Source organism: Lontra canadensis, unplaced genomic scaffold, assembly GCF_010015895.1.
Source record: "Lontra canadensis isolate GAN:19392208 unplaced genomic scaffold, GSC_riverotter_1.0 scaffold65, whole genome shotgun sequence".
Lineage (NCBI taxonomy): Eukaryota > Metazoa > Chordata > Mammalia > Carnivora > Mustelidae > Lontra > Lontra canadensis.
In genome coordinates, this window is record NW_022631059.1 from 7766285 (window position 1) to 7784596 (window position 18312).

The following is an 18312-nucleotide window of genomic DNA, read 5'->3' on the forward strand; positions in this document are numbered from 1 at the left end:
AGGGTCAAAAAAGGCTCGGTCACGTGACTCGGGCCTTAGTTCCTGCGCGGGTCAGAATGACAGACCACGAATTACTTTAAAACGATCAACAAAAATCTCCAACTTCTCTTCCTGAATTAGTAGAGCAAGTTCTACTCTGGCCAGCCACGAAGGCTCTAGAAGTTGAGTGCGTGTGTGCGTGCGTGTGGCCCCGCGCCTGGCTAGAGGACTTTGTGGGGGTTGGTGGGGCTGCACGGGCGCATCTTTGCACGGGGCAGTCGGTGTCCAAACCAGAGGCGGCCTGTAGACGTGGGAGAGGGAAGCCAGCTCCACAGCAAACCTCGCTTTCACCACGTTTCCTAACTCCCCAGAGGGGTAACAAAAACTCTATGGGTGCTGACTACCGGCCAGGCTCTGCTGGTGGTGCTTTACCTACGGTAATCCATTAAATCTTCCTAACAACCAAACAATGGAGCCCCCAGGGAGGAAACCACAAACCCAGCGGGCTCGCCTGGCCCACGTGAACACCCGAAGGTGAAATGCCCTCTCTGGATGCCTTTCACTTAAGTCTCCAGCACCCCACCTTGGGAGGCGCAGAAAGCAAACCTTCCTCCAAAAAGAGTTCCGTCCGGGCTGGCAAGCACTGGCTCCCCGGAGGGCTGCGGGCTCCGGGGGCTCCCCAGCAGGCGCCGGCAGCCTTCCCCCGGCCGCACTCGGAGACCTCGCCCGCCCGGCAGCGCGATTGTGCAAGCGCAGGGCTGCCGCGCGGCCGCCACTGTCGGCTCCTGCCCGCCGGGGCAGGGCGGGGAGGCGCGCTGGGCGCACACCCGGTGAACTCCGGGTGGAGTCCGCCGCGCTCCCGCCCGGGGAGCAGCGCACCCGTCACCCGAAGCCCAGGCGCCCTCGCTCACCTCGCTGACTCCATCCTATTTCCACCCCCAGCCCTGCCCCCCCGCCCCGGGTCCCGAGTCCCTGCGAGCCGGGCCAGCCGGGGCCCCCTCCGCCCTACTCAGCGTGCTCATTGGCCACCCAGGGCCTACCCTGTCTCCATAAATACATGGTCCCTGGGCATGGAGCGTGGAGAGGGATCGGAGGAAACCGCCGCGCGGAGCAGCATCTCTCCACTCTCCCTGACACCTCCTCTTCGCCGCCCCAGACCTGGACGTCGGCCTCGCAGATCCACAGGCGGACCCATACCCCTTCCCATCCTCTTCAAAGAGACACCCAACCCCCAGAGGCACCCCTCCAGCCCTTGGGGCCAACGCTCGGCCTGCACCCGCGCCCTGAGGTTGCCGCACGCGGCAGCACCAAGCATCCTTGCCCAAGGTCCTTTCTTCTCCCTGCTCCTCTGCCGCGCCCTCCATCGCACCTGCCGGCCCTCTTTGCCTCTGTCACCCAGAATCGCCAAAGCCCCAGATCCTGCCGGCCCCTCTCCAGCCAAATCGCGTTTCCCGGTCCCCGCGCACTTCCAAGAGCCCGGTGTCCCCCGTTGCCATGAGCTCCCCCATCGGCAAGAGCCGCTCCCTTGTCGCCTTCCTCCAGCGGCTGCGCCACCTGGGGCAGCCACCCAGACCCGTGACGTCCGCGGCGTGCGCACCCCCTGGGCCGCGGGAGGTGCCCCTCTGCCCGCTGATGGAACCCGGCGAGGCGCAGGACGCGGCCGCCCTACCGGGCCCCACCAACTGGCCACTGCTGGGCAGCCTGCCGGAGATTCTCTGGAAGGGGGGCCTCAAGAAACAGCACGACACGCTGGTAAATGCCTCGTCGCGTCCCAATTCCCTCTCCCCTCCCTGCCCTGCGCTCCAAACCCTCGGCGGGGCGCGCGGCCCGGGCGCACAGTGCGCTCGAGTGTGGCTGTAGCTGCGGCCCCGGGAGGCGGGAGACGGGAGGCGGGAGGAGCGCTCCCGGGACTGCGAGGGACGCGCGCTGACTCGGTGCGGCCCGCTGCAGGCGGAGTACCATAGGAAGTACGGCAAGATTTTCCGCATGAAGTTGGGTTCCTTCGACTCGGTGCACCTGGGCTCGCCGTGCCTGCTGGAAGCGCTGTACCGCACGGAGAGCGCGTACCCCCAGCGGCTGGAGATCAAGCCCTGGAAGGCCTATCGCGACTATCGCAAGGAGGGCTACGGGCTGCTGATCCTGTGAGTCCAAGAGGCAGGATGGGGGCCGGCGGCTGGAGCTGACGCTTTTGAAAACTGGGAGAGGGTTTTCAGCGGTTGTTCCCCCCCCCCCCCCCGCCCCGTACGCAGGGGAAACACGAAAGCCTGCGCCCGGTGCAGTCTCGAATGCTTGCTAGATCAGAGTGGGCTGAGAAGAGCGGCACTGTGCACCCAACACCTGTCTTCTTTCTAGCAAATGGGTAGGGCCGTGCCTTTTCAATGAAAGGCCCAAAGCGTTACCCACATTGTGGTGTTCGGACTTTTGGGCGGGTTGAGGTTCGGAAGTCAGCGTGCCAGGCCAACGTATTATATACAAAGTTGTCCCTTACGATTGCCTGTAATCCCCTCTTGCGAGCTCAAACGCCAGAAATTAACTTCTTTTGCTTTTGACAGCTGCCTTCCTATCTGGAGGGGATCCGTTCCCCCTCCAGAAAGACCCCAGTCTAGTCAGAAAGGTGGGATGAGGAGGGACATCAAGGTGGCATTCTTTTAGATACATCCATTATGTGATTGGATTCCTCTGCTTTCTAATTGTTAGCATTTAACAAGTTATCGCTTCAAAAAAATTCAAATTGTAATGCCTAATAGTTGTATTTTTCAGGGTATATCACTGGAATTAAAAGCCATAGTAATGCGTTGTGCATCACAGGCTGTGTGGTCTGGTACAGGGTCAAGGAAGAAAGTGGATAATTAGAACAGACTTTTACAGCTCCAGTGAACCTCTGACTGTGTATTATTTGGAGGCAATGATAGAATTCTAGGGTTGAGGTAATCCAAGTCAATGGATTAAGAGAGGAAAAATTTTTCTCAAACAGATCTCAGTTGCTGATGAAGGGGAGGTTCGGGTGCCCACTCTTCCTTCTGAGAATTGAGGCATCTGGCCTCCCAGATCAGCCCTGGCCAGGGCACCTCAAAAGCCCTGAGCCCAAATTACCTGGACTTCACCTTTCTGGCGTCATCTTTGGCGGGGAGGAAAGGTGGTTTTTCATTCTGTTGTCAAGCCAGCCCCAAATATTCCAATGCTCATGTTCTCTGGAGAGCTCTTGCCATGATTCTGTGTTCATTTGATTATATGGTTCACATAGTTGCATAACTGGAGGGGGGTATCTTTGCTTCTCCTTTCTTTTCCTTTCGATTTGCCTTAAATATAATTCTGCTTCTCTCCTAGGGAAGGAGAAGACTGGCAGAGGGTCCGGAGTGCTTTTCAGAAAAAACTCATGAAACCAGTAGAAATTATGAAGCTGGACAACAAAATCAATGAGGTTTGCAGATTGGGAGCAGCTTTCTAGGGGTCTCCTGGGGAGGGAGAGATGTTTATGGAACTTCAAGTCATAGCTACAAAGTGCAAGCAGTTTGATGGTTCAGGGGTCTTCCTTTTCTTCCTACTTTTCTCCACATCCTCCTCCCCAAACCCTCATTCATCCTTCACTCTGTAAAGTAACGTCTCGATAAGGGAATGATTATAAGCAGAGACTGCAATAGATGACAGCCTTGAATTTGGATCTCAGCCCTCCACCCCCTAACTCTGTAACTTGACTTGACTATTCCCTTAGCTTCCCTAAGCTTCACTTTCCCAATCTATACATCAGGCGTGACAGATCCCATTCCACAAATTTGCTGGGGGAATTAAATGAGATAATGCTTGTAAAATTCCTAGGCCATGCCATTTGAGCTGGGTTTTGCTAGATAGATAGGAGCCTTCGAGACAGAAGTTGGAGAAAGGCATTCAGGCAGAGAGAGTAGCTTGCTGAAAATAGGAAGGCATGAGATACACGGTGCGTTCAGAGAATAGTATATTCAGTGCAGCCAAGTGGCAAGGCTTTCTCTGAAATGATGCTGGACAGAGGGCAGCTCTTAATGTTTCTGTACCATGGTAAGGCATTTAGACATTATCCTTTAGTCAACAGAAGGCATAAGAGGGAGGTATTTAAGCATACAGTATTCTCTTTACTTCTAATCATGCTGGGTGTTTATTTGGAACTGAACTTGAACCCAGATAGGATCAGACAGGTGTAAGATTACAAACCCAGAAGGTTTCAGGGGCCACTTAATTCATATACAGGTGTAAGGAAGGCCCAGCAGGGATTTTAACAAGCAGAACAGTGCGTGCCCTTTCTAGAAGGGACAGCGGCCCCAGCTCCAGCAAATGACTGCCACGTAGGAATGCAGAGCCAGGGTCTCCAGATTTTATCATTATTATTATTTTTTTTGATAAGTAGTGAAAATTCCATGGGTTAATGTGAAATTTCTGGAGTTTTTTCAATGGTAACAATTTCATAGTCTTTTTTAATAAGCTATGTGGACAAACTCAAAATGCCCATTGGTTACACAGATGGGCTTTGTAGTCACACTTACCCTGTTCCAGGCCCCAGCGTGGCCACTTTCCAGCTACCTGTCTAAGGGCGAGCACCTCGGCCCCACTCGAAGCCCGTTCTCTCCTCTGTTAGGCAGGATATGAGAGTAATGACAGTACTTTCTACCTCACAGGGCCGTAGGATCAGCTAAGATAACACACTTCACGTGGTCCTTGGTATGATACAAGCCTTATTAAATGTGATATGTTAATCATCTAAAACCCTGATTTTGGCAGCTGGCATCTAGAGCCCTTATGTAACTTGTCCCAGGTCACAGAGCTATTTAGTGAAGGAGCTGTGTCCCGAATTTGTGGATTTTTTTGCTTCCAAGTTCAATACGCTTGAACACAATACCAACCAGTAAAGAGATGTTTGCTGGCCCAGATATATGGAAGTGGCAGACTTCACGGGGCTTGATGGGTTGTGCCAACAAACACGTGGCTGATTCCTCCTTCATGGCTTCGTCCCCATTCTGATTAGAAGAAATGTTTTCCTTTTCTTAAATTTAGATCAGAAGCGGAAACCTAAGCTTTAGGGTGGTTTCAGGAAAAGCTGAGAAAATAACCTGGAACAAGGTTGTTAGGACAGAAGGTGAGCCCCCAGGGAGAATATATAATTAGTGTTGCTTCAGAAGGAATAACATCACAGGCAGTGAGTATACAAAGTAGCAAAACCTGAAATTAGCTTACTGAGCCTTTATACTTTTGTTTTCCTTCAATGACTGAAATGTATCTTCTGTGGATTCTTTCTTTTAAGGTGTTGGCTGATTTTATGGGTAGAATAGATGAGCTCTGTGATGAGAGGGGCCACATTGAAGACTTATACAGCGAACTGAACAAATGGTCATTTGAAAGTAAGTTGTCTTCACTGTCTTGTTTGTTTGATTTCCTGGTGACTCCGTCAATAACTCTTCTATAATCATACACTGTTGCTGGCAATGAAGGACCATTTGTGCAGTCTTCTCATGCTTTCAGGCACTCGAGTTATGCTTTGCACTATGGGTTGTTTATGTAGTCATTCAACAAACATTTATTGAACACCTGCTAAGTGCCCAGCACTGTGCTTAGTATTAGAGACACAGCAGTGAACGAAACAGGCAATGTCTGTGTTCCCATGGAGCTTCGAGTCTAGTAGGGTTGACCATCAATAAGTAAACACACTTTAATATATATTTTTCCAAGGGGTAAGGTTGCCTCTAGGTTCCTAGAGGAGGCAGGTCTGCTTTGGGAAGGAGACAGTTAACGGGAGACCGAACAGAGCAAGCCATGGGGCATCCGTGGGAAGATGGTTCCAGACTGTGGAGACAGGAAGGCCAAATACTCTCAAGGTGGAAACATGAGTGATGTCTCCCAGGCTTCCAGTTTGCTGGTGTGAGTGGATGGTAGGGAAGGGAAAGAGGGGTGAGGAAGACCAAGCCAGGGGCTGTAGGTTCTGGCCAGAACTTGAGCTTTTAGTCTGAGTCAGATAGGGAGCCATGGAGGGTTCCAAACAGAAAAGGGGATGATCCCTTTCTTTGAGGAACACTGCAGGAACAAAAAGCAGAGCTCTGCCTGGACCAGGATGCTGCCCCGTGGGAATGCAGGCAAGGAAGCTGTTTCCATGGAATGGGTAGGCACCTGACTGAGGAGGTTTGAGGCCGTGGGAGAATTTGAGAGAGCTGACTCAGCTAAGCTCGGCCAGGGACTGCTCCGTGGCGGTGGTGCCATACCAGCTGAGGCCTGGTGGATGAGTAGGAGTTCGCCAGGTGGAGGTCAAGGAAGGAGCAGAGAAGATTCTGTTGAAGGAACAGGAAGATGTCCAGAATGACCAGAGCATGACCAACAAGGGGGAGGCATGGCGAGGGCAGAGGATGGGAGGAGGGCAGGGGCTAAACCTTGTGAACCAGGGATGGGAACTTGGCTTTGAGCTTGGAAGTACCTGGGAGTGATATAGAGGGCTTTTAAGCAGAAGGTGGCTTGGACTGATTTGCTGGGAGGATCACTCTGGATGCAGATGGGAGGGTTGGAGAGGGCTCTCCAGGATGGAGCCTTTTGCTGTGACCTGTCTCCACCATCAACTCAGCCTCACTTTAAAGAGACACCATTTGACTATCTTAGCACATTAGAAAGCTCCGTGCAAAGAAGAAAACCACGGAAGGTGTTAAGGGAAAGGGGAGGAGAATAAAGTAAGGGAATGATTAGAGAGGAGAAAGGAAGTGTATGTTTTGGAAATTGTCCACTGGAAATACCCGAATGAAGGAGTATCGAATGCATGTCTTTGCAAGTCAAAGAAGATCGGTGGTTTAAAAATTATTGTCCAGCGTTATGAGATGTCTCGGGGAGGGCAGTCCACAGCTGGCACTCAGTGATGTCCTTGAGTACTCTCCATCTTTTTGCTCATCCATCCTTAACTGGTTGGCTTGTTGCAAAATGTCTGCTACCCCTCCCGGCCTCACCTCTGCATTCCAGGCAAAAACAAGAAGAAAAGAGGGAGGAGCTAAGCCAGCTGAACTTGCCCCTTTTATTAAGAAAGCAAAGGAGTGTTTTCCTTAAGCCTCATTGGCCAGACCTGGGCCATGCAGCTTCTCAGGCTGCTACAGGAAAGCCTGGGGAAATCAGGAAACAGGAATGTCACCAGATTCTTAGATCAATCCACTCTCATTGCCTGAGGATTGATACACTAATGCTCTAAATAAAATCGGAGATCTCTTAAGGAAGAAATGGGGGAGAATGAGCATCAGGGAGGCCATTAACAGTGTCTGCTACACATAATATCGATGACAAACTCTGACAAAAGCAAGCATTAGGAGACATTCATTTGCATATAAAAATGGCTATATTTTCACCATGGCATTTCTGACCAGGAGGTTCTGCAGGGGATAGGTAGGTCAGTGGACGTGGAGACAACTTCTAGAAGGTGAGAAGAGCGTCATGCCCCTTTCTCTCAGCTTTTTTGCCTTTCCTCTTAGAAAAGACCTCGTTCTTACAAAAGATGGATTCGAACTTTTAATAGCCCGCTACTCACAGACCCCAGTGCTGCTGCGATTGCGTAACTCTTGATTATTTTAAATGACAGGCATCTGCCTTGTGCTCTATGAGAAGAGGTTTGGACTCCTCCAGAAGGATGCAGGGGATGAAGCTTTGAACTTCATCATAGCCATCAAAACAGTAAGCATCCCCGCGAGGAGAGCAATTTTCCCGATTTACAGAACTTCACGCACGTGCGTCCCGTTTCCCCAGGAGGGGCCACACACCTCTATTTTATTACATTAGTTAAGTGTTCATTTCAACGCATCATATGTTTTCACATGTGTATGTGCACGTATGCTCGTAAACCAGGAATCACGCTACATCATTGTCAAGGCACGTTTAAATAGGTATTTCAGTTAAAAGACAGTCGATTAAAATACTATTTGAAAGAGTCTGAAAATGTTCAGAGGTAATATTTTTGAATCGTTTTGATCCCACATGGATGTGATAGATTCCGTGAAACTGGTGTCAAAATGTCGGACATTGGGAAATTAATGGAAATGGAAGTCAATATGGAAGAGATGGTTTTCCTTCTTTCTCCTTCTTTTTAAACGTGTAGGTCCTAAGATCACATTTTTTACTAAACACATCCAGTGGAAAATCATCCCAAAGATCATTTTCATTGTGCCACCAGGGCGGGGGAGGGCTCTGCGCCCAGCACGGGATGGGGAGAGTTTCTGCTTTGTGGAAGCATGGGGTGTGGGTCATGTAGGACGCTCTTCTCCCATGCGACAGGGGTCTCTGAGAGGTAGTTACTGGAATGAAAGGCACTGTGTTCCTCACAGATGATGAGCACGTTTGGAAGGATGATGGTGACCCCAGTTGAGCTGCACAAGAGCCTCAACACCAAGGTGTGGCAGACCCACACGCAGGCCTGGGACACCATTTTCAAATCAGGTAATGTGGACACACACACACACACACACACACACACACACACACACCTCACAGCCCCATCTCTGGAGCTGCTGCCAGAAGGCTGGAATGATCTTCTTGACTTCATGACCTTGATCCTTTGATGGAGTTGCGCCTCCTGATTATTTCCAGCTTTGGAAACATGAGTTTAGAATGCCCCTGGTATAGGAAATTCTATTTCTAAGGAAAAGATGGCTTTGTGTAGTCTTTGGGAGCCAGAAGTGGCTAAAAGCAAGAGCTCTGGAGTCAGAGATACCTGGATTCAAATCCCAGCTCTGTCATTGGGGTCACAGGTTCACCAAATGTGCTGTATCGCCTTCGTCCTCAGAAGTCTTGTCTCTCAAATGGGCTAATAATGACAATAATGATACTTACCTCAATGCAACTGTTTCTAGGTCTAATACAAATAATGTAAAAACCTGACTTATCTCAATACCTAATGATTCTGAGCTATTTCTGCCACATCACAAGGAGAATATTGGTCCTATGAGTATTGTTCTATGAGTTACCAATATGTACTAGTAAGAGGATCTATATCATATCATACCATGTCATATCTTTTATGCGCACATAAGCATATACTCATTTAATTCTCACCAACAACCCTATCAAGTAGGTCATTCTATTAGCCCTGAGGGACAGAACTGAGGCACAAAGAAGTACCTTTGTCAGGATGACATGCTGGGTGATGGCAAAAGCCAGGGTTTGAAGCCAGACCGAAGGGCTCCCAAAGCTCTAGCTTTAGCTGCTGTACCGCTTACGGTCGTCATTATTACTGTCAACCTCGCTGTTAGTATTATTCCGGTGGTGGCTTGCCTAGGGGATTGAAACGAGGGAGACATGGGTCTAGAACATTCTCTACGAACGTTAGAAATTTCTGCTACCATCGCCAGCATGCAGGGCACTGCCCTTGAGTGTGTGTGTGTTCATGTGTGTTTATGTTTGGTGACACTGGGGGAGCTTCTCTCCTCCCCTACCGTCCAGATTTAGGAGCCAAGTCCCACCATGCCTGTATTCGTGTGTGACCAGATCAGCAAGACACCTGGATCTGGGTGCAAGTTCTGATCCTGACAGCAGACCCAAATCCCATCTCTGTCTTGTGACGATCTCTTCCAAACTCTAAGCTCTTACTACTTGAAACCGTGACCTGAGAGCAGTGGCAGCAGCACCTGGGAGCCCATTAGAAATGCAGACTTCCAGGCCTGCCCCAGACCCCTGATTCAGAATCTGCACTTTAGCAAGATGCCCAGGTGATTCTTCGGCATGCTAACGTTTGAGGAGCACTGCTCCCCCAGGCACCGATCCATCCTCGGTTTCTTAACAACAAGGCAACATTAGCTCCTTGAAGAAATGATCAGTGTCCCTGAAAAGGTCTTTTAATGTCACGGGGAGGATTTTATCTGGGGTTCTCTGGCATTCTTTCTCATCATCACCATCACCTGACTTCCTTTCCCTCTTCTCTCCTCCAATAGTCAAATCTTGTGTCGACAACCGCTTAGACAAACATTCTGAGCAGCCCAGCGCGGATTTCCTCTGTGATATTTATCACCATAATCAGCTGTCCAAGAAAGAATTGTATGCAGCAGTCACAGAGCTCCAGCTGGCCGCTGTAGAAACGGTAAGGGGCATGATGTCGGTTTGCTAAATGAACGGGCTGGAAAATCTTTTTCAGGATTAATTTTAAATACTCCTTCAACTCACTCAGTCCACAAGGATTAACTGAGCAGTGGCTCAGCAGAAATAAAAAGTCTCCTACGAGATGCTGTGGGAGACCCAGGGCACAGCCTTCGTCCTTCAACAGGTGATAGCAGGTGAATTCATGCGCTCTAGAGGGGAAGGTCAAGTGTCACAATAAAGACACAGGCTGCTACGGGAATTCAGAGGCAGTAAAATGCCACATCATAGAAGGACTTTTAAAAATCGAGTATGTTCTAAAAGGTTGTGGACTTTGCCCCCGAAGTGCCTGACTATGGTTGTTACTCTAAAAATATTGGCATGCTCTCTGCCAGTCCATTTATTTTTTTCTGATTAAAAGCATAAACATAGTGAGTCCAGGAAAACTTGCTTTTGACTTATATGAAATAACCAATTTAAAATACCAAGAATCTGTCCCCAGTGTGCTGGGTTCTCCTGGCAGGTACCCAATCCAAGCAGACTCCGCAAATTCTGGCAGGTGGGTTTGACCGTCTTCGATCTGTTCTTTGCACCATCACTGGAAAGATGTGTACTAATAATCCTCATGACCCAACAGTTCATACACCTATAATTGCTAAGAAAAATATGTCCTGGTTCATTTCTTTCCATGTTTCCCCTTTCTTTCGTGTTTCGCACCCAAAGAAAAAGTAGGGTTTTCTATATCGGGTGGGGGAAGCAAGGTCTTCATTTCTCCTCATGCTCCAAGAGGCTGTTAAAAGGAGGAATTCATTTTGTTCATCATCATACTGAGTCACTTAACCTAAGAGGCTCCTTAGGGTGATAAAAGTAAAGGTTCACCGAGTATCTTTTGTTTTCAGCGGGAATGTGAGCTCCATGGAATAGAGCTCCCTCTATTCCCACCCAGGTATACTATTCATTTTCTGTATTAAACAACCTTTGATTAAACGCTTTTTTATTTTGAGATAATTAGAGAGTCACTGCAGGTCTAAGGACCTTGGTTTTGTCGGCTGCTATATTCCTAGGATTAGACTAGTACTTAGCATAAAGTAGGTGCTCAACAAATACTTGATAAATAGAAGAAAGGATTCAGAAATGACTGAGGGCCTACTGTGTGCTTGGCACTGTTCCAGGTGCTTGAGGGACCACCATGAACCAGAGGCCAAGGTTGTGGCCTTCATGGAACTGAACTTTGGGGAGGGAAGGCCAACTAGAAACATGTAGATATACCAGTAAATAGGATTATTTCAATTAATGATAGGAGACATGGAGGAAACCTTCTGAGTGTTGGGCTAGAAGGAAATGGAGAGGGGACAGGGTTCCTCTCCAAGGAAGTGATCCTGAAGCTGACTGAAATGATGAGAGAGAGGCAGCCAGGGCAAGATCCGGTGGAAGAGCTCTCCGGATAGAGGAAACAGCATGTGCAAGGGTCCTGGAGCAGAAAGACAGTGGGAGCTGGAGACCTAGCAAGTGTGGTCAGGTAGACGCTGGAGAAGTCAAGGGGCCTTAGTAAGCCATTTGGATTTTATTACACCTGTGATGGAAAGCCCTTGGGGTATTATAAGCAAGGAGCAGCCTGATCAAATTTTTGTTTTGAAAGGAGGGCTCTGGTTGGTGTAGTGAAAGAAGGCTCTAGAAGAGGCAGAGCAGAAGCCAGGAGGCCAACTGCGAGACGGATCTCCTCCACGGAGGTCAAGCCGGGATAGTTAGTGCCTTTGAGGTTTCCCAGGACATTTTCAGCGCCTGCAGTTACCCTAAAATGCCCAGGCTGTCTTACAAGGCTTTGGTGAAAGCTACAGTTATCTGCCTCTTGGAAACTCTATTTGGTACTTGTGGTAAAGGCCCCGTTGATATGGTTAAATGTTTCTTTTTTAGTCCTGGCAATTCTGGAAGTCACTTTTGGAAAATCAGAGAAATTTGAAAGTGTATCTAATTTGGTGGCTACGCCCTCTTCCTGTTTTGTAAATTGGACTCTTGTAATAATGCCGCCCACAGTTCATTTGCAGCTGAGGCTACCGCTCCTCTGACATGAAGAAGCCTGCCTTGAAGGCATCTTCTTCCCAAAATAGTAAATGCCATTGGCTCCAAATCGTCTCGAACTTTGCTCGTTTCTGTCAGGGGTACATGGCACTTAGCAAAACCGTCTTCGTGTCTGCAATGACCATTTTTACAGGAATATTCGGCTTACATTAGCTTAAAAAAAAACACAAAAAGCCTAAAAACATACATATGACTACCCTCGGTGACTATTATGAAGCTAAAAACTACACTGGCTATTTCAGCCAGTATTTTTTCTCCGCTTGTTGCGTTTGGAAAGGAAGTAAAGCATGACACTTGAAAGACCATGAGCCTCTGTCAGAAGCTGTGGCTGGGTCCTTCAAATACTCAACTCAGTGCCAGAATTTCTTACTTTGGTGTTGGCACCCTCCTACCAGGGCTCTTTGCCTGTGGCTGAAACCCAGGGTTTCATAGATAAGGCTTTTTCGTTTTTGTTGTAACTTTTTAGGGTGTGACAAAAGAAAAACCCCTCCCTTTTAAATTCCAGAAATGCAGCTTCTTATGCATTTGCACTATAAAATTAAAAAGAAAAAACCTCAGGGGTGCCTGGGTGTTTCAGTGGGTTAAGCCTCTGCCTTCGGCTCAGGTCATGATCCCAGGGTCCTGGGATCGAGCCCCGCATCGGGCTCTCTGCTCAGCAGGAAGCCTGCTTCCCCCTCTCTCTCTGCCTGTCTCTCTGCCTACTTGTGATCTCTCTCTCTCTCTGTGTCAAGTAAATAAATAAAATCTTTAAATAAAAAGAAAAAAAAAGAAAAAGACAAAAACTCATTAGAAACACTGCCATGATCTCCATCCCTCTATTCCCACCGAGGTATACTATTCATTTTCTGTATTAAACAACTTTTGATTAAACGCTTTTTTATTTTGAGATAATTAGAGAGTCACTGCAGGTCTAAGGAAAAATAGAGGGGAGCCCCTGGAATCCTTCCTGCAGCTTCCCCCAGTGGTAACATCTTGCAGCAAAAAAGCCTTATCACAGCTGGAAACTGACACAGATACAGTCCTAACCAGCTCGCTCTCCTGTCACCAGTTCCACATGCTTCTTTTGTGTTCGGACAATTTTTGTATCAAACTGAATTGTAAGTGTCCTAATGCAGCTGATTATTTCAAAGAGTCTGTTGACTAAGCTATCCTTAATTGGCATTATTTTCTAAAACAAAGCTGACTTTTCAAATACTGTGAAGTGTAGGCATCAGCTTTCATTCAGCTCATAATGGTTTTGAGGCAGTTTATTTGCCGAAACTCAAGTTTATGTCCATTTGCCTTTCAGACAGCAAACAGCTTAATGTGGGTTCTCTACAATTTATCCCGTAACCCCCATGTGCAGCAAAAGCTTCTTAAGGAAATTTGGAGTGTATTGCCTGAAAATCAGATGCCACGGGCAGAGGATTTGAGGAATATGCCATATTTAAAAGCCTGTTTGAAAGAATCTATGAGGTGAGAACACATGCTTAAGCCAACACAGATACTCTGGAAAACCATTCTCTTAAATATACAATGAGGGGCCTCCACACCCACAGACAACACCCATCGTCGACTCAGAAACATTTAACAAACTGCAAAATAAATAAATACATAAGCATTAGGATATATTCTTTCATTATTATTCATTTCTTAAATCATTTGGGCAAATGCTAATAAATCTCTAGAAAGTCAGTGTCCTCCCCTTTCAATCAGTAATAATAATAGTCTAATGAATGCTATAAGCTCTAATTAAGGTTAGGGACATAACTGAAGGATATGAGAAGAAATTTAGCAAGAAAACCATATTATTACTTGATAAGACAAAGAGGCATCTTTGTCTTTGAGCCTCTGGGATAAAATGCTCTTTGGAAATTCTTTTTACACCCTTTCTGGAAAACAAAACCCACAACATTTTAGGACTGGGAAAAAGACAGCTTTCACTTCAGGAAGAGCAGATAGGAGAAACTTAGAACAAAAGTCAGGCTTAAGGGTGATGCGAGAAACACACACATTTGCAGTCCAGAATGAAACAGGAGAAAACCAGCATTAAGAACTACTAAGCAGTTACTGGGGAGTTAACCAATACAATAAGGAACAAAAACAGGAGTTATAAGTTTAGGGAAGAAAGAGACAGAACCTCTTGGGATGTCTGGGGGTTCAATCAATTAGGTGTCCTACCCTTGATTTCAGCTCAGGTCATGATCTTGGAGTTGTGAGAACAAGCCCAGTGTCGGGCTCAGCACTGGGCTTGGAGCCTGCTTAAGATTCTTTCTCTGCCCCCCACCATATATAAATTAATTAAATAAAATAAAACTTTCTAAAAAAAAGAGACAGAACTTCTATGTGAGAGTTGTGATCATGCTCCCTTTTTGAGTGTGAACTTATGCAGGAATTATTTATTTAATCAGTATCCCCATCCCCACTGCTATTTGATCTAGAGATTGGTCTGTGCTCACCTTTACATTTTAATTTTGTTTTTTCAGACTTACCCCAAGTGTGCCATTCACAACTCGGACGCTTGACAAGGCAACGGTTCTGGGTGAATACACTTTACCCAAAGGAGTAAGTAGGATTCATGCAATCTGTACTTTATTGAGCTTTGAACGATACACTTTCCAAAATATTCGTTGGATCTCCATAAACACTTTCCCTGGGAGAACATTCATTTTGGAAATATGTGTATCTTTGTATATAACTGACATGTTGCATTGTATGGTGTTAGGACTAAATGGTTTGGGAAAAAAGAGACCTAGATTCAAGCATAGCCTTGAGTGAGTTACCTAACCTTTGTGACCTCAGCTTTGTCATCTGTAAAATGGGGATAATAATGGAACCCACCACATAGGGTGGCATGAGAATGTGATGCTAAATTTTAAACTTCAACACCCAGTATATTTCTAGCACTAAATACATATTGGCAATCATCATATTATAAACTCGTGGGTTGCGTTTAAATTTGCAAGGTGGTCCCTTTTGTCAATTTTGCTGTTCAAATGTTTCCTTCTAGTTGTTTTATACCATTTGTGTTTCTGTGTGTTTTTAGACAGTGTTGATGCTAAATACCCAGGTGTTGGGATCCAACGAAGAAAATTTTAAAGATTCAAGCCAGTTTAGGCCGGAACGTTGGCTTCAGGAGAAGAAAAAGATTCATCCTTTTGCACATCTCCCATTTGGTGTTGGGAAAAGAATGTGCATTGGTCGCCGACTAGCTGAGCTCCAGCTCCACTTGGCTCTCTGCTGGGTAAAGCTCTCATTTCTGCACTTGTGCTCTCTCGTACTCCACAAGGCAGGAGGATGGGGTGGGTAATTTTGCCTTTTTGGTGCATGTGTGTTCCAGATCGTCCGCAAATACGACATCGTGGCCACGGACAATGAGCCGGTGCAGATGCTACATCTTGGCATCCTGGTGCCCAGCCGGGAGCTCCCCATCACCTTCCGCCAGCGCTAAGAGCCTCAGGTGAGCATCTAGCGGGCTATGACCGGCCCAGGGGTGAGCTGAGCTCTGAAGTCAGCGAGACTCAGGTTTGAATCCTTGCTCGCCGCTGACTGGCTGGGGACCTGGACCAGTTCCTTAACCTTTCTGCTGTCATTTTTTTTTTTTTAATTTTTAATTTGTAGAATGGGGACCAAAATCATATCTTTCTAGAAAGTTGATATGTTACCAAATACTTAGCCTGGATCCTGGCATCCACTAAGTGCTCAGTAAAGGCAAGATGCCATTACGAGTTTTGTGTGTGAGTGTCGGGGTGGACAAGCCTTTTCTGTAAAGGACCAGCTAGCAAATAGTGTAGGCTTTGGAGGCCTTGAGATCTGCCCCAGGGCCACTGAACTCTGCCTTGTAGCATGAAAGCAGCCTCACACAATTTCTTGACAAACAGGTGTGGCTGTTTTGTTTGTTTTCTATCGCTGCTACAACAAATTACTAAAACGAATTATGTACAAATTGCTTAAAACTTGTATTAAATAATAAATGTATTACCTTGACAGTTTTGTAGATCAGAAGTCTGGCCCAGCTCTTACTGGGCTAAAATCAAGCTGCTGGCAAGGCTACATTCCTTTCTGGGAGCTCCAGGGGAGAATCTATTCTCTTGCAAATCTGGGTTGTCCGCAGAATTTAGTTTCTTAGGGTTATAGGACTGAGGTCCCTATTTTCTTGCGGGCAGCTGAGAGCTAATCCCAGTTTTCCTTAGTTCATGACCTCTTCCTCCATCTTCAAAGCTAGCCAGAGCGACCTGAGTCCCTTTCCTGGCTTCGAATCTCTTCTCCTTCTGCCATTCAGGATAATCTTCCCATCTCAAGGTCCATAAGCATAATCGCATCTGCAAAATTCCTTTTGCCATGTCTTCGCAGGCTCTGGAGATTAGAGCATACACATTTCCTCAGAGCCATTATTCTGTCTACTAAGACCATTCCAATAAAACTTTATTTATAAATACAGATGGCCAGTCTTATTTGAGCACAGGGCTTTGGCATACCGAACCCTGAAATGTAAGTGTATATTTTTACTAGCCTGTGTTAAATATCATTTACTTATACTTCTTTAATATGTAATTGGGTTTTACTTTATTTTCCAGATTCTTTTTTTAACCCCGACCAAGAACAGCAATGTTTACCCTCCCGCAAGTATGGTGCTTATGACTTCTACATTCCTGGAAAGCTAACTTCAATCACCAGAGCATGAAACAGCTAGGCCCTGGTGTTTATACTCTTTCTTCAGTACAATTGTTCTAGAAGCTGCACAGTCTGACTGTCTGTAAAGATGATGGTATTTAATAAGATTGTATCTGGCTCAGGAAACCAGATTGTTGGAATGCAAGGCACTCCGAGGGGTATACTGCTGGCTTCCTTGAACCAACGTCAGCACCATCTTGGCTTACGTAGAATTACTCATAATACCGCTTTCTCTTGCACCTTCCATGATGTGACAAGGAGGCCAGGCATTTTCCAGTTAGTCTGGCAAAGTCACTAAATGTTTCTCTTCCTTCCCTACCAAATTCACTGCTTGGTTCTTTACTTCTCAAAAGTGAGTTTACATTTCACAATGAAAGACGTAACGTATGCTAGCTATATCATCTGGGACTTGGGGTAATACTGGCAATCCGTTTATTGTAACTCTGTTTAATGTAATATTTGGGGAAACACTTGTTTATAACATAAGCAAAGCTATATGTTAAAGTTATCTGGTCTCTGTGAAACCGCATTTTTCCTGTTTTGAAATTGCAGCATTATTGGGAAATCAGAGAATAACTCTATTTTAAGAAATACTTTGATGAAGTCAGAACCTCTTATCTAAGAAGGCTTTAATGATTCACCATGGTATCATTTTGTCAAAAGATTCTGAAATTCTTTATTTAGCTAATGGATTTCCCTCTAGCATTAAGAAGTAGATCTACAGTTTTTAAATTGTGTATGTGTGTGTGTGTGTCTGTGTGCTATAATGACAATTTTCAAGTCATTTTTAAAAATATATATGGTATTTGATTTAGGACAATGTTCTAGTGTCCAGTTACAGTTTAAAAATATTCGGTGACTTCTCATGCTTTGCTTTCCCCTCTATAGAAAGGTAGTAATGTGTGCATACATTAGAGATTAACTATATAAACCATTTTATGTGATTTGACTTCCTTGAGAAAATACAGTTTCATAATGGAAAATGCATAGAGATTTACCCCATACTTAAAACTTTGTAAAAATGTTTTTACATAGTTTATTTTTAATATACATTTACTACTACTTTTCTTAAAAACATACTATATATTTCTGTATATTTGAGAAAGATTTATCTTCCTAGGTTATATTTTTAGGATATTTCAGAAGTATACATTTATATCCTTTTATTTGAATATGTACCTATCACTGAGATAAGTGCATGCTGTCTCCCTACTGTGAAATTATTTTTAGAATGGTAAATCTACATGTGTCGTCAGATCTCATTTGTATGCCTTCTTAGAATTATCTGAAAATAAAAGTTTTGAAACATTCTAGAACGGTTTCCTTTTTGTTGCATTTGTTACATCAAAATTTAAAGTTTTAAACTTTGTCTTATTGGAAGACTTTCCCAGGAAGGCCCTTTTACAAGACCCATAGCACAAAATCTGGTCTGACAAAAAAGTGGACTTCCCTAACAGTTTTACAGAAAGATGATCATTTGAGTGGCGAAATAATTTTCCCTTTTGTTTTTTCAATATTCTTCAAGCCCATCTAGTTCTGTCTGAACCACAC

General features: G+C 45.9%; 1 protein-coding gene across 4 annotated transcripts; it reads left to right on the top strand.

Annotated features, from left to right (window-relative positions):
* The first annotated feature begins 1037 nt into the window (after positions 1-1037).
* On the top strand, positions 1038-16777 carry LOC116880118 (1,25-dihydroxyvitamin D(3) 24-hydroxylase, mitochondrial). Of its 4 annotated transcripts, none has more exons than XM_032878936.1 (13): positions 1038-1731; positions 1930-2120; positions 3307-3400; positions 5249-5345; positions 7547-7638; positions 8286-8397; positions 9888-10033; positions 13397-13563; positions 14574-14652; positions 15134-15330; positions 15431-15547; positions 15679-15687; positions 16669-16777. In XM_032878936.1, the coding sequence occupies exons 1-13, from the start codon at positions 1474-1476 to the stop codon at positions 16769-16771; spliced, it is 1662 nt and encodes a 553-aa protein (XP_032734827.1). In that variant the 5' UTR covers positions 1038-1473; the 3' UTR covers positions 16772-16777. The 4 variants fall into 4 exon arrangements, with proteins under 4 accessions (XP_032734827.1, XP_032734830.1, XP_032734829.1 ...); XM_032878939.1 differs by having other exon boundaries at positions 15134-15331; positions 15428-15547; positions 16669-16768; XM_032878938.1 differs by lacking the exon at positions 15679-15687 and having other exon boundaries at positions 15134-15331; positions 15428-15547; positions 16665-16768.
* Positions 16778-18312: the final 1535 nt, after the last annotated feature.